General features: G+C 43.4%; 1 protein-coding gene across 1 annotated transcript in view; it reads left to right on the forward strand.

Moving 5' to 3' along the window:
* The window catches only part of trrap (transformation/transcription domain-associated protein), a gene marked incomplete in the record, with an annotated part of 102,376 nt that overhangs the window by 71,919 nt on the left and 16,980 nt on the right, over window positions 1-13,477 (forward strand). Inside the window, 5 exon segments of the mRNA NM_001164878.1 lie at window positions 1,240-1,441; window positions 2,389-2,550; window positions 6,518-6,608; window positions 7,834-8,039; window positions 8,824-9,085. Coding sequence (NP_001158350.1) covers window positions 1,240-1,441; window positions 2,389-2,550; window positions 6,518-6,608; window positions 7,834-8,039; window positions 8,824-9,085 — 923 coding nt within the window.

A 13,477-nucleotide genomic window follows, 5' to 3' on the forward strand; every position in this document is an offset into this window, starting at 1 on the left:
GGGAGTTCAGTGTTTGTTAAAGTCAAAATTGGGTCAGTTGTGTAAATTCAGCTGCTCACACGAATTTTTGAAAAGAATTGAGGCGATATTAGAGCAGATCATGGAAAAATGTGTTGTTTTAAACTTTACTAAACATGCATGTTGTGCAGTGGAATCATTTAGCTGACATGATCGAAATCAGATGTTACACCCCAATTAGGGGTCGGATATTTATTTTATTCTCACTGTTATGATTGGCACTATATAATTTAAGCTTATTAATCCAGATAACATACCAGAAGTCATAATTTCATAAACGATTACAACATTTTACTGTTGTAAACCACAGCAGAATACAGCACTGATTTGAACATGAGGTGCACAAAAACGGTTCAGAAAAGTTAGAGAGAGTTCCCCGATTTGGACTTTTAGAGTCAATAACTCTTTACATAAACTTTAAAACTGCAACTTAGAACTATTGGTTTGTCTTAATGAAAAAAAACCTACTAATGCATTTAATATATATATATATATATATATATATATATATATATATATATATATATATATATATATATATTAGTAAAGTTTAAAAATTTATAATTAAATAGAGAGACGGCAGTGAGACAGTGCCAAGGGACCGTCTACAAAGTGCAAGCTTCAGGTAAAAGTGATCCCCCCCAAAAGATCAATAAAGTCTTAAAAATCACCTGAACTAATACATGTTTACATTGATATGAACTATTCATGAATGATCATAATCATCTTTATAATAGAGGGAACTTGGAAATTATTAAAGCTACAGTCACCAAACTTTCTCAGGTGAATAATTATCACCTATGTTTACTAGGTTTTATCAGTTGATAGTTGCTCTATTTTTACTTGATTGTTCAAAGAGATGCTCTGTTTCAGTGTAAAAAGATGAAATAGAATCAAATTGGGTGAAACCTGGATCCGGATTTGATTTGTTCACATTTTTAATGTGTTGCAAAAGTATCAGATCAGGACTGTGTTTCGGCGAATTCTCAAAATCAAAATGGTTTAGAATCAAAAAACCTGATTGAGACATCCTTAATGTTTTTGTACCTTAATAATCCTAAAATGTGCTTTAGAAGGCTGTTGTAGATTTCGGTGCAGATGAAGATTTTGGTGGACATCAACTCTCTTGAAGGGCATTTATAGCTCCTTGATGAGACCGGCTCAGCTGTTGCCGTTTCTGTGGCTCTTCCATGTTTCACTTCTTTTTTCTTTCCTTTGCAGGTCAGAAGAGGCCAACAAGGCCTTCTCCGCCGCCGTGCAGATGCACGATGTGCTGGTGAAAGCCTGGGCCATGTGGGGAGACTATCTGGAGAACATCTTCGTCAAAGATCGGCAGTCCCACCTGGGCGTGTCGGCTATCACGTGCTACCTCCACGCCTGCCGCCACCAGAACGAGAGCAAGTCCCGCAAATACCTCGCCAAAGTAGGAGAGAAGTCTTTGCTTTTTGTCACATTACCCGCTTTCCATGTCACCTGACTTCTTCATCAGTCTTTTTTTTTATTTCTCTGTTTTCCTGGCCTCCTGTATGTCTCATGCATTATTGATACTGATGTTTGTCCAAAGTAGAAACGCAATAATAATTGGCTCAATTAGAGGCTTTCGATGCACAGAGAGGATGGCGTTTTTCATAGATCGGTTGTTATGTGAAGTGCATCTCGTGTCACTCAGACACTAATGACCTCCCCTGACGTTCCCGACACATCAATCCTGGCACCCGCTTCTAATAATTCTACTTTTCTCTCCGGTTCAGTTAGTGTTTGGTAAAGAGATAACCTTATGCTAACGAGAATTCGGCTCTGACTGACACTGGTAAACATTGAGCACGGCTAAATATAATAATTATATTTCATGGCCTTTCCATCGCCCTGGTAACTGTTTTCACATTCATGTCAGATGGGTTTTTTTTTTTTTCTTGTGGGTCCACTCCCAGTGACTGTGCTGCCAAACTGGGCTGGCAGTGCTTAAGCCTGATGGATGAAGCGGGGTGACCCGTTCTGCAGCCTCGGGTTGGCCTGTTTTAAAGAGTGTGGTGGGAGTCGACGTGCGGTTGAAGTCTTCATCGTCATGCAGATGCGAGCACTTCAGGGGAGGAGAAAGACCTTCCACACTGGCTCCGATTTGATAATAATAGGAACTGCCAAGATGCAGTCGTATTCCTCTCCTGCTGGGAACGGAGCCAGAGGAGCTGCAGCACGCTGAATAATGGTTAAGGGCTCACCTCCTCTTAACTTCTACCTCTAGTTACAGTTTCTGACCTATGCTGAGTATTGTAATCCGACTGGAATATTAAAAGAATCGACTCTTCTTCTTTATTCTTTTTTTTAAGTCTTGTTTTTCATTTTCTTATCCTTTTTCTCTCACACATTTAGGTGCTGTGGCTGCTCAGCTTCGATGACAAGAACACCCTGGCAGATGCTGTGGACAAATACTGCATTGGAGTTCCACCCATCCAGTGGTTGGCATGGATACCTCAGCTCCTAACCTGCTTAGTTGGGTCAGAAGGCAAACCTTTGCTGAACCTAATCAGTCAGGTGAGGCCTATTGGTTTAACGGAGACGTATCTGTTCTGGTTTACGCATCGTCTGCAAGCAGATGCATCAGAATGAAGCGGAGGAACGCGTTTTTTACGTCACCTTTTCAAAGTGTATTTTCTTTGTCTGCTCCTGATTCACAGCTATTTTAAAAAAGAATTACTCAGAACTACAATGTGAAGCTTACATTTCTTTGTCCTCCGCCATCCGAAAAATCGCCACAAGAACATGTTAAAAAACCCCAAAACACGATTTTTGATCTGAGTGGGTCTTTAAACCTCGTGCAGCCCCGCTTTCCAGTCGCATCCATTAATCATTCTTTAGCTTCTTTCATCCGTTTGGATCGGCACATCTGGCTGGTGTGTCAGCATTAGTCCTGCTGCACGTTCTTCTAATCAAGATAAATTAACTGCATTTACGCCAAAGTGGTCTCTCCTGCGTTCTATTTACCAAAAATTACACATTTGCATTTTTCCACCCCCTCCCTTTTTTTTTTTTTTTTTTTTTTTACTTTTTTTTTTTTTATACAGCAATTTATGGGATTTCAATAGTGCCTGCCAAATTGGTTTTCAAATTATTTGTTCAAGAAATTATTATAAAGTTAATATTGTACGCATCCGCACTGCAGGAGCTGAGCTAGTAATTAAACCGAGGGCTAATTTGCTTTGCTTAATGGGCTATTATTTCTGCACAATTTGAAGAGGGTGATGTTCAAAGAGTAGTGCACTATAGCAAACAGCCTTCCTGCGTGGAGAGCAGGAATAATCCAGAAAGATATTAAAGGAAGTGTGATGGGGGGGGGGGGGGGGATCGATAGAAAAGAATGAAATGACAAGGAGAGGGTCTGATAGATATGCTGAGTGCTGTCAGAGAACGCCGGTAATTAAAACCATTCTTGGAACACGCTGCTCCTCCATCCGACTCAGATTTTTATTCAAGTTTTCTTACGTTTTTAGTTATTTCATTTCAAATGTATTCGCTGTAGTTGATTGTGTCCTTCTGTTTTTCCAGGATTTTAGCAAAAACGGGACTTAAATTGCCAGAGAGCATTCGTCATGTTTACAGTGGGTCCTCGTTCTGAAAAAAACCCATTGTAGCCAAAATCTCCAAAAATAGCCCCCTTCCCTCGTTTTTTTTTATTTCTTTTCTTTGTTAAGAATCAGACGTTTTACTGTTTTGACTTTAAAAAGGAAAGTGCTGCTTGTGAACTAGTATAGATGAATAATTTTAATATTTAAATACATATAAATAGTAATATAGAAAGGGGGGGGTCCAAACAGGCTGTTAAGTTTCGTTTATCCCTCTTGAAAGTTTTACAGTAACAGATTTTTTTTAAGGCTGTCAAAACCCTCACTGTACACTTTATAGACTTTCCCCAGACGAACACAAACATTTTCACCCTTTTTTTTCCCCTCTTGTTTAACCATGTAACATTGGAGCTCGTAGGGCCTATGCCTATGCATGTAGGGCCTATGCCATGCATGTAGGGCCTATGCCATGCATGTAGGGCCTATGCCATGCATGTAGGGCCTATGCCTATGCATGTAGGGCCTATGCCTATGCATGTAGGGCCTATGCCTATGCATGTAGGGCCTATGCCATGCATGTAGGGCCTATGCCATGCATGTAGGGCCTATGCCATGCATGTAGGGCCTATGCCATGCATGTAGGGCCTATGCCTATGCATGTAGGGCCTATGCCTATGCATGTAGGGCCTATGCCATGCATGTAGGGCCTATGCCATGCATGTAGGGCCTATGCCTATGCATGTAGGGCCTATGCCATGCATGTAGGGCCTATGCCATGCATGTAGGGCCTATGCCATGCATGTAGGGCCTATGCCTATGCATGTAGGGCCTATGCCTATGCCTGTAGGGCCTATGCCATGCATGTAGGGACTATGCCATGCATGTAGGGCCTATGCCATGCATGTAGGGCCTATACCATGCATGTAGGGCCTATGCCATGCATTTACGGCCTATGCCATGCATGTAGGGCCTATGCCATGCATGTAGGGCCTATGCCATGCATGTAGGGCCTATGCCATGCATGTAGGGCCTATGCCATGCATGTAGGGCCTATGCCATGCATGTAGGGCCTATGCCATGCATGTAGGGCCTATGCCATGCATGTAGGGCCTATGCCATGCATGTAGGGCCTATGCCATGCATGTAGGGCCTATACCATGCGAAAAGCGTCCGTCATTCCTGCAGTAGATGGTGAAGCTTGCCGTACTGGGGAGTCTCTGAGCGATCTCATGAACCCGGACATGGAGAGCTCTTCAAAATCCTCCTGCTCTGTCATCATCATCCGTGTCCTCCAATGCTTTGTAAAGGAGAGGCCGTCAACGCTGTCATGTAGCGCTGAGGCTAAAAATCTTTGGCCATAGCTCCTCCCACCCAGGTCTGGAGTTTTGCGTTCTTGAACACATTTCTGGACGAATTTGATGCCCGAATGAGATTTGGTTTGAATGTTTGGTTACCCAAACATTGACACGTTTCACAAACCTCTTGTTTTGAAGAGACGACAAACATCTGTAGACTCATGTCAACATAAAAACTCCTTATTCTTTGGTTTAGAAGGAACTCCTCTTCTGGTCGTCTTCCCGTTTTGGATGATCAAAGGTGTCAGCCCTTTTTTTTTTCCTATCTAAAGAATGAAACATTCAAATGCATGACATCCCCTCTCCCCCTTGCCTGAATTATTTAGAGTTTCTCTGCTGCGGCGGGATGTTTAAAAAAGCGTACGCTGAAATATTGATGAAGGTGAGAAGAGGAGCGCCTGGGGGCAGATGCGGGGAGATGAATCAGAAGTTTGACGAGAATCCCCAGCACCTCTTCACACAAGCTCCCCCGCCCTCTCCTCCTCCTCCTCGCCTTCACCTTGTGCGCCGTGTGGCCTCCTCCCCGCAGCCCACCCCAGCTATGCCAAAATGAGACGTTCCTTATCTTACCGATAATGCAGCAATCTCTGCTGCTCCTCCTCCTCCTCCTCCTCCTTCTTCATCATTAATGCAGCTGTTAGCTGTCTGCTGGAAACTCCCCTTTGCTTCTGCTTTTCTCTTTGATTTGATCACTCAAACGACGAATCATCCATTAGCTACAAAAGCATCAAATTTTACAACAACATTTCTTCACAGCAGTTATTTAAACGTTCTTTTAGTTTTGATCTTTTTAATCGATTTATTTCTTTAAATGGACTCGTATGAAGGATTCGGGGGGGGGGGGGCTCTCAAAGCTAATGATCTTCACCATTTGGTTCACTCAAAGGGAACCAGAGTTCGTTTCCCCTGATAATCCGGAACCCATTTCCAGTCTGAATGCACCCTGGTCCGGGTCCAGGAACGAGGTAGTCTCAGTACGTTTCCAATCAGACTGAGCTTCGGTTCCCTCATGTTGTTTCATGTTCTTTTGCAATTACCAGAATGAAGCCCATTGAGAGAACTATTATTATAAAATTGGGAAATATAAATAAAATCGCATTTAATTCCTTGAAACCATCTAGGCTTTTCTCTATAATTTACTGTAACAGAGTCATCACATATTGGGTTTTTAATTAACTAAAATAAGATCGATTGTATTCAAATCTCCTGTTTGAAGCTCAAATGTCAACAGCAGCTTGATTCAAATCTGAGAGTGGAACTCAAAAACTTCAACAAATCCGTTCCATCTTCTCTGACGTGCATATTTTGGAACTTCAGACCTTCAGCATCGGTGACTTTTTTTTCTTCTGTAGCCTCGAAAACAATTTCATCATCAGTCACAGGGAGTTTGCTGGGAATCCAGGGCATGTTTCTGACTCCAAGCTTCAAACGGTCCCTTCAGCTTTATCAGTGGGATCTCTCACTGACACATAGAGGTGTACAGTAGCCTTTATCTAAATGGCTCGGCTCTCCTCTCTTCTTCCTTTGAAATTCTGTGGAAGGAGATCCTTTGAAATGTAATCTGTGACCCTCTTTTATCTGTAGGTGGGACGAGTGTACCCCCAGGCTGTCTACTTCCCCATCCGCACCCTCTACTTGACTCTCAAAATCGAGCAGAGGGAGCGCTACAAAAGTGGTGAGTAAACAGCTTTAACAGCACTCCTGAGTAAACGTCAAAAATAAAAATGAATAGGCAAAAAACTCTAATGAGGAAAATAAAAACACAAGCAAACATCTAACTCCACTAAGAAAACCATAAAATAGGTGAAAGTTTTCAATGCTGGTTTTCCAGAACCCTCTGCTGTTAATTACCTGGATCAGGTGTGTTTAGCCAATAAGGAGGCTTTCCACCCTAACCTCTACATAGTGCACTATATAGGGCGTTCGTCATTTTGTAGCGCCGTCCGAATCTACAATTCCAAAATCAAGTGCCCTGGAAATTTCCCAGAAGTCTCTGCGATAAACCAATGTGCATCAATGCTCACTAGATTGGTGAATATAGACCACAATACATTGCGTCTGAACAATTTTTTGCCAAATAATTTAAATTATTTTTTTTAATTCAATGAAATTGATGACTTTTAAAAAAATTTAAAAAAGGAGTGAGTGTGGTCTCTGATTTCCTTTCGCACTATATCGTTTTTTAGTAGTTAGGGTGGGAATTCGTCACAACCTAAGTCTCCGACCAGCGCAACCAAAGTTTCGTTGACCTTTGACCCCTGGGAGAGGCAGCCATCTAGAATTCAAAAAATAAAATTACCTTTAGTACCAGATTTTGATCTATTGCCTCCTGACTCCTTAAACATCTTTGGGAAAAAAATGTTGGATTTTAGAAGTTGTAGATTTTGACCAGCGATGGCAAGCTGGAAAATGTGGCGTTTCCCTTGTTGCTCGCCTGTTTTTTTTTACCAGAATAATGTAAAAATTGAATACACAAATCCATAGCTCAAGCTGGACCAAACAAAATAACATGAGACATGAACATATCCATGCATTTCCAGCCAGTCAACAAATTTAAATGGTTGCTATTGGGATAAAACCAAAGGATCTATTGTTGTTTTTCATGAATTAGTCACATGCGGCTGTGATCAGGGTGGCTAGGGAAGTAGTTGAGAATACGACCTGCATAGCAGCCGTTTAACCAGTAAGACCGGATCAAAGGGTGGGGGCGGATAGCGCCCGTCATATGTAATTCATGGCTTTCATTTAATTTAAAAAGCCTTATTTTTCAACAAGTGAAACACACTCGGATCCTTTTCTCTAACATAAAATTTGCTTAATGGTTGGTTTTTTTTTTTTTTACTGTTTGCTGTTCTACATTCCACTTGAATTTCCTTTTCTTTCCTTTGACACTTCCACAGATGCATCTGGGCAGCAGCAGCCCAGCTCGGTGGGGGCGCAGCCTCACTCCGGAGCCTCTGACCCCGGCCCCATTCGGGCCACGGCTCCTATGTGGCGCTGCAGCAGGATCATGCACATGCAGCGGGAGCTGCACCCCACCCTGCTCTCCTCCCTGGAGGGCATTGTGGACCAGATGGTGTGGTTCAGAGAGAACTGGCACGAGGAGGTGAGAGGAAACGGCTCGAATGGGTCTAATTCTGGGGCTTTGTGCGAGCTTGTGGCGGATCAGATGGTGAGAAAACGGCACAGCTGTTGGTGGGAATTTCCCATATAAAAGCAAGTCTGAGCGGACAGCTTGTGGATTTGTGCGTCTTACATCAAACAAAGGAGTTTTTTGTTTGTTTTGGAGCATCAGCGTGAAGACTGACTGGGAGTCTGGGGGGAAATAAACGTTGGAAGAAAGAAATGCAGGCGTGCGGCATATTTCCTTGTGATTTTCATGGCATCCTGAGTGATTCTTAAGCCCTCTTTTATCAGTCTCCCAGCATCACATTTTTGTTAAGCTGATTGTGCGCTCGTCGGTCCAGGAATTGAGCCGCAGACAATTGTCCAAACTGAAATTTACAAAACGGTTTAGCCGTGCTGGGCAGCTTCCCTGCACAGCATCTAATCTGTGCTTTAAAAGGAGCCTGCGACAGGAGACTGGGATAAGTGATGGATGGGTGCAGGGAGTGTGTGGGATGGGACGGGGGATTTAGGGCCTGTGGTTCGTTGAGGTGTGTATCTGTGTGATTACCTGTGATGATCTGGGGGCACTCAGCAGCAGCTGCAGGGTCTGTGCTTCATTCCAGAGAGCGTATGCTACTTCCTCTAGTGCGGACACATTCCTGTATCTAATTTTTTTGTCCTCGATGTTCAGTAAAAGTCCAATTAAACAGTTATTCTGGGCATATTAAAAAATTATCGCTGATCCCTAAAACAAAAAAAAAATGGTCTCCTTTTTCTTGCAGGTCTTGCGGCAGCTCCAGCAGGGTCTGGCTAAGTGCTACTCTGTGGCCTTTGAGAAGAGCGGCGCCGTGTCGGACGCCAAGATCACGCCGCACACGCTCAACTTCGTGAAGAAGCTGGTCAGCACCTTTGGTGTGGGCTTGGAGAACGTTTCCAATGTTTCCACCATGTTCTCCAGCGCTGCCTCCGAGTCGCTGGCCCGCAGGGCCCAGGCCACAGCGCAGGACCCCGTCTTCCAGAAAATGAAGGGCCAGTTCACCACAGGTCAGATGGCTTTTTCAAAAGAATTCCAATTTGTTTCATTATCTTAAACGTTTGCATAGCGTGCCGATCTTTTTTGGGTCTATTTTCAAAACGCTCACCGGTGCTCTTTTAATTATGATTATGCCGTTTTATGCCGAAATCATAAAACCCTTGTCGGAGCTCACGCAGCACATTTTCTACGTCCCAACGTAGTTCTTTTTCAAACGTTGTTGTTTTATCTGCTCCTAATTCACAATTTGGATAAAGAAGTTCTCAAACATGCAATTTTATTCTTAATGTTCTTAATAGACGTCCTCCAATCCCACAAGACCATGTTTAAAATGACGAAAATACACATTTTATGGTAAGGGGCCTTTAAGTCGATGTAAAGTCTCAATCGGAGGTCCTGGAGCGCATTTTGCTTTGAGCATTACGGCATTGTGCAATGTTTCCAATGCTTAAATATTGGAAATTTGGCAAATAGTTCACATCGTTAGGAACATCTTGTTGATGATGTGGAGGAGAATCAGATGGTCCTCCTTCTGAACTTGACATTTTTCTGATTTTTTTTTTTTTTAATTGAGACAATAATAAAAATGTCCTCTATTGTTATTATTTTTATTTTCTCCCTCCTCGGACTAATGCAGGACAGCAAGTCATCAGACTGGGTCACAGAGAGGCAGAAGTATGGCTGATTTCTGGAACCCAGACGTATTTAGCGATGCTTTTGTAGATACCTTAAAGTTTATGAACACATTTTTGGACAAGCATAAAGCAGTGAGTTTGACGGCGGCAAAGAAGAGGCAGTGGACGTGAATTTGACACACAAATCCTGTTTGAATTTTTTTTTTTGAAATCTAAAAATGTCAAGTTTCCGTGTCCAACACACTGGTTAAATTCTTCCGAATTCTGTGCCTTTTTGCCATCCAGCTGTTCCCAATCACAGGTTGTTTTTCCCCATTTCTGCCGTTTGACCTGCACAGTTCACAAACCGAAGTGACAGAAAGTGTGAGTTCACGGGCCGGTGTGTAAACAGCCCACATAACAGAAGCGCCGTTGCGTCCGTGCTTGTTTTCATCCTTATGGTCGTCTCATTTTTAGACTCGACAGCCACAGGCCTGAACCCTGCAAGTGCGATGTGTCCGCTCCAGCTTGGCCAAAAGGCTAAAAATGTGGGAGCATTTCCTGTCCAAACTCCATCTGACATTGAAGTTTCTTTTTCCTTACGTTTGCACGGATTTTAACATCACCTAAAAGCAGCAGATGTACATTTATGTTTATATATTTGCATGATTAGATTCCCTTTCATTCTGAATTGAACAAAAGTTAATATTCAGAGACCTTTTGTGCAGTTTCTCACTCTTCTAACATCAAATTAGTCACCTAAAAGAACGAGAAAGTGTCTTGAAAATCTGCTTAAACGTGTTTTACCAGCATAACTTTGTAAATCTACCATCACCTTCCTTTTAACAGTTTAGCCTTTGCTTTAAACACTTCCATTGGCCTGCATGTCGAGAGTAAAATGCGAGCTGCACAGACCAACAGGACAGGTGCGGTTTTGGTCGAGCCAAGGCCCCCACCGAGATGCTTCTCTCAAAATAATCACCCCTCTGTTGGAAGAGACCATGTGTCTGTTATTGTACATTGCATAAGGGAGTTGAAGCACAGTTCATTGGACAAAGAGTAAACAAGATCCGTCTGCAGCACCAGGGCGTTGAGCTGGCTCTTTTTTTCCCATGATGCTCGTCTCCTGGACTGCATTCATTTTCATTGCAATGTTGTGTTTTTATTCTTTTAAAACTCGCTTTGAAGACAAATGTTGAGCCTAAAGGTTTCCAACCCTGAGAGAAGCAAAAACGCAAGAGAGACCAGAAGGAGGTTTACTGGGGGTGAGCCAGAACTAATAATCATAGAAAACGCCTTAAGAGGAGAAGGTTCAAAAACAAGAATGAGATCCTGGGAAACCCCTAAAGTCAAGTGGAAAGGCATTAGCATCTCATGGTTGATTTGGACTCTGAAAGCGAGCGTGCCGCCGATGACTCTTTCCAGATGCTTCGGTGCCAGCTGCGCTCACGCAGCCGGGCGTAGACCGGGGCTTCTGCCTCGCAGGGTGCCTGCCGAGCATGGCGCTGCAGCTGTCCCCACAGCGAGGCGGGATCAGGGCCGACCGAGACGGAAACCACACAAGCTTCCCAGAGCGGAACAAACAGGGTATACAGACCTGCAGAGCAGCCAAGCTATCATTCCCGGCACCGCGTTAGTGGCTCATTCGCTTTCACGGGGCTTGTGGGCTGGAAAATATGGGGTTGTATGTTCACATATATAACATTTGGCAGCTGAGCAGCATTCAAATCCAATTACGGAGAATGTTGTTGGTATGAGTTTCTGTTTTAAATCTGTATCAAAGCCTTCTTTATGAAAGAATATACTTCCTGGCTCCATACTTTTTCTTACCGAGCGGTCATTGGCCATCTAAGGTGATTTTAATCATCCCACCTTCAGTTTGTGGTCTTTCAGAAGCTTTGAAGGGAAGCTTTTACAGCCAGAAATCCCACTATCCCCATCCAGGCTGCTGTGAGTCCCATGACTTCAGCTCACCAATCAGCCATAATAAAGTTAAATTGACTCCACCACACCACTCGAATTCAGACAATCCCACAGTGAGGCAAGACCGGGGCAGCGCACGAGGGAATTACGGTTCTATATAGAGAGGTGGCCCACCTTCTGAGTGTGGAGCCAGTAATTTGGTGCAGCAGTGCGGATCCTCTGCTGTCTGTCACGCAGGTCAGGTCGGGTGAGACCGCAGCCTCGGTGTCAGAGAGCAGCCCGGCTACTTTCCACAGGGCAGTCCGCCTCTCCGCATTCTGGTCCCCCCCTGAGCCGGGTCAGAGAGGAGTTCAAGGAAACTAAAATTACTCTCATCGGCTCCATTTCACTCGTCCTGAAGCAAAACTCCCTTCACTTTCAAAGTTACATTTATCCTACAGTTGTGAAGCAAAAATAAAGATGGTGGGCTATGATCTCATTCAAAGATTCCTAATTGACCTCCACAAGATCTTAACCGTCTCCCCCTCTTAAAAATCAACTTTGAACTTTTCCAACACTGCCCATTGCATGGCGTTGTGGAATCAAGCGCCTGTTGTGTGCAGGGCGCCAACTTGGGTCAAAGTTGGACATCACTGTTGAGCATTCTTACTTAGACTTTTTCACTATAAGATGAAACAAAAAACATAAACTAAATTTAGAAATACTTCAGCTGTTCGTGTTTCACCATTCACTGCTATCATTGAGGCAAAGAGGCCTGTCCCTAACTGAGTACACAAATGTGAAACTTCTCGTCACCATGTTAACCCTTTGACTTCGCAGTTTTAGCTCCAGTCTTCACATACTTTCAACTAGCGTAACTCTTTAACCGTTTGCCCAATAACGTAATTCCAGCTGATACTGAAGCGGAGAAAAGTCTCTTTTGTCCTCTTCAAAATTCACTGATTTGCAGTTCCTTCAAGGCTCGTACGGCCACCTTAAGGGACGTCATGAAAATGTAACGTACCATTTTCCTACGTGTGGTAAATGTATCGAGACGTATTCATAAGGCTAATAGAAGTTGCACTTGTAACTTATGGGTGATGCTGTCGTACGGTGCCTTTACGCCACACTAGCCATTAGTAAAGTGCGAGTACCTGGTCCTTACTGACTGTGTGCCAATGATGTGCACATGAGGCATTCCTCATTGCTAACAGGCAGCGCTGACGGGTTGTATAAGTGTTCTCTATGACCTGTCACCCACAGGACGATCGTAGAAAAAATGTGCATGAACATTTTCACTCTACAGGCTCACCGAGAGGTCGACGACCATGATATTTTGTGCGGACCACTTGTGTACCGCGTACAAGTTTGACCATTCAGACGGCCCGTATCCACCAGGGACATTTGTGACTCAGGCTTCAGTAAACTGGCCAGTGTTTAAAATGTGATTTAAACACTAGTTTGAAAACTTTGGGGACAGTATTGTGAGTCTGAATCACAGGCAAATGTTTTCACTGCCAAACGAATCAGCATCGACTTTAGTCTCTTCTTTACAGTGCGGAGTACTTTCAGACACATTGAAGCCGAGAGTCTTGTATACTTTTACCACTACCCTGCTTTCATAGGACTTTTTCAATTTGGAGGCAGGTGGATTGCAAGCAGTCAGACAGCAAAATAGAGGCACTCAGAAAAGAACATTGGCTGTTTTAAAGGGCTTATTTCAAGTATTAAGAAATCTGACTGTAGCAGAGATTGCAAGCGGTTTGAAATGGCAAGGCCATGCCGTTTCATGGATTCATTATAACGGGCAACATGTTGGCTGAAATAGGGGCCATAGAATGGAAAAGCTACTCAGCTGACTCCCCCTTGCTTTCAGAGTTATTGCTC

The sequence above is a fragment of the Oryzias latipes genome, chromosome 19, assembly GCF_053564925.1.
Source record: "Oryzias latipes strain Hd-rR chromosome 19, Olatipes_Hd-rR_3.1".
In the NCBI taxonomy this organism is placed as follows: Eukaryota; Metazoa; Chordata; class Actinopteri; order Beloniformes; family Adrianichthyidae; genus Oryzias; species Oryzias latipes.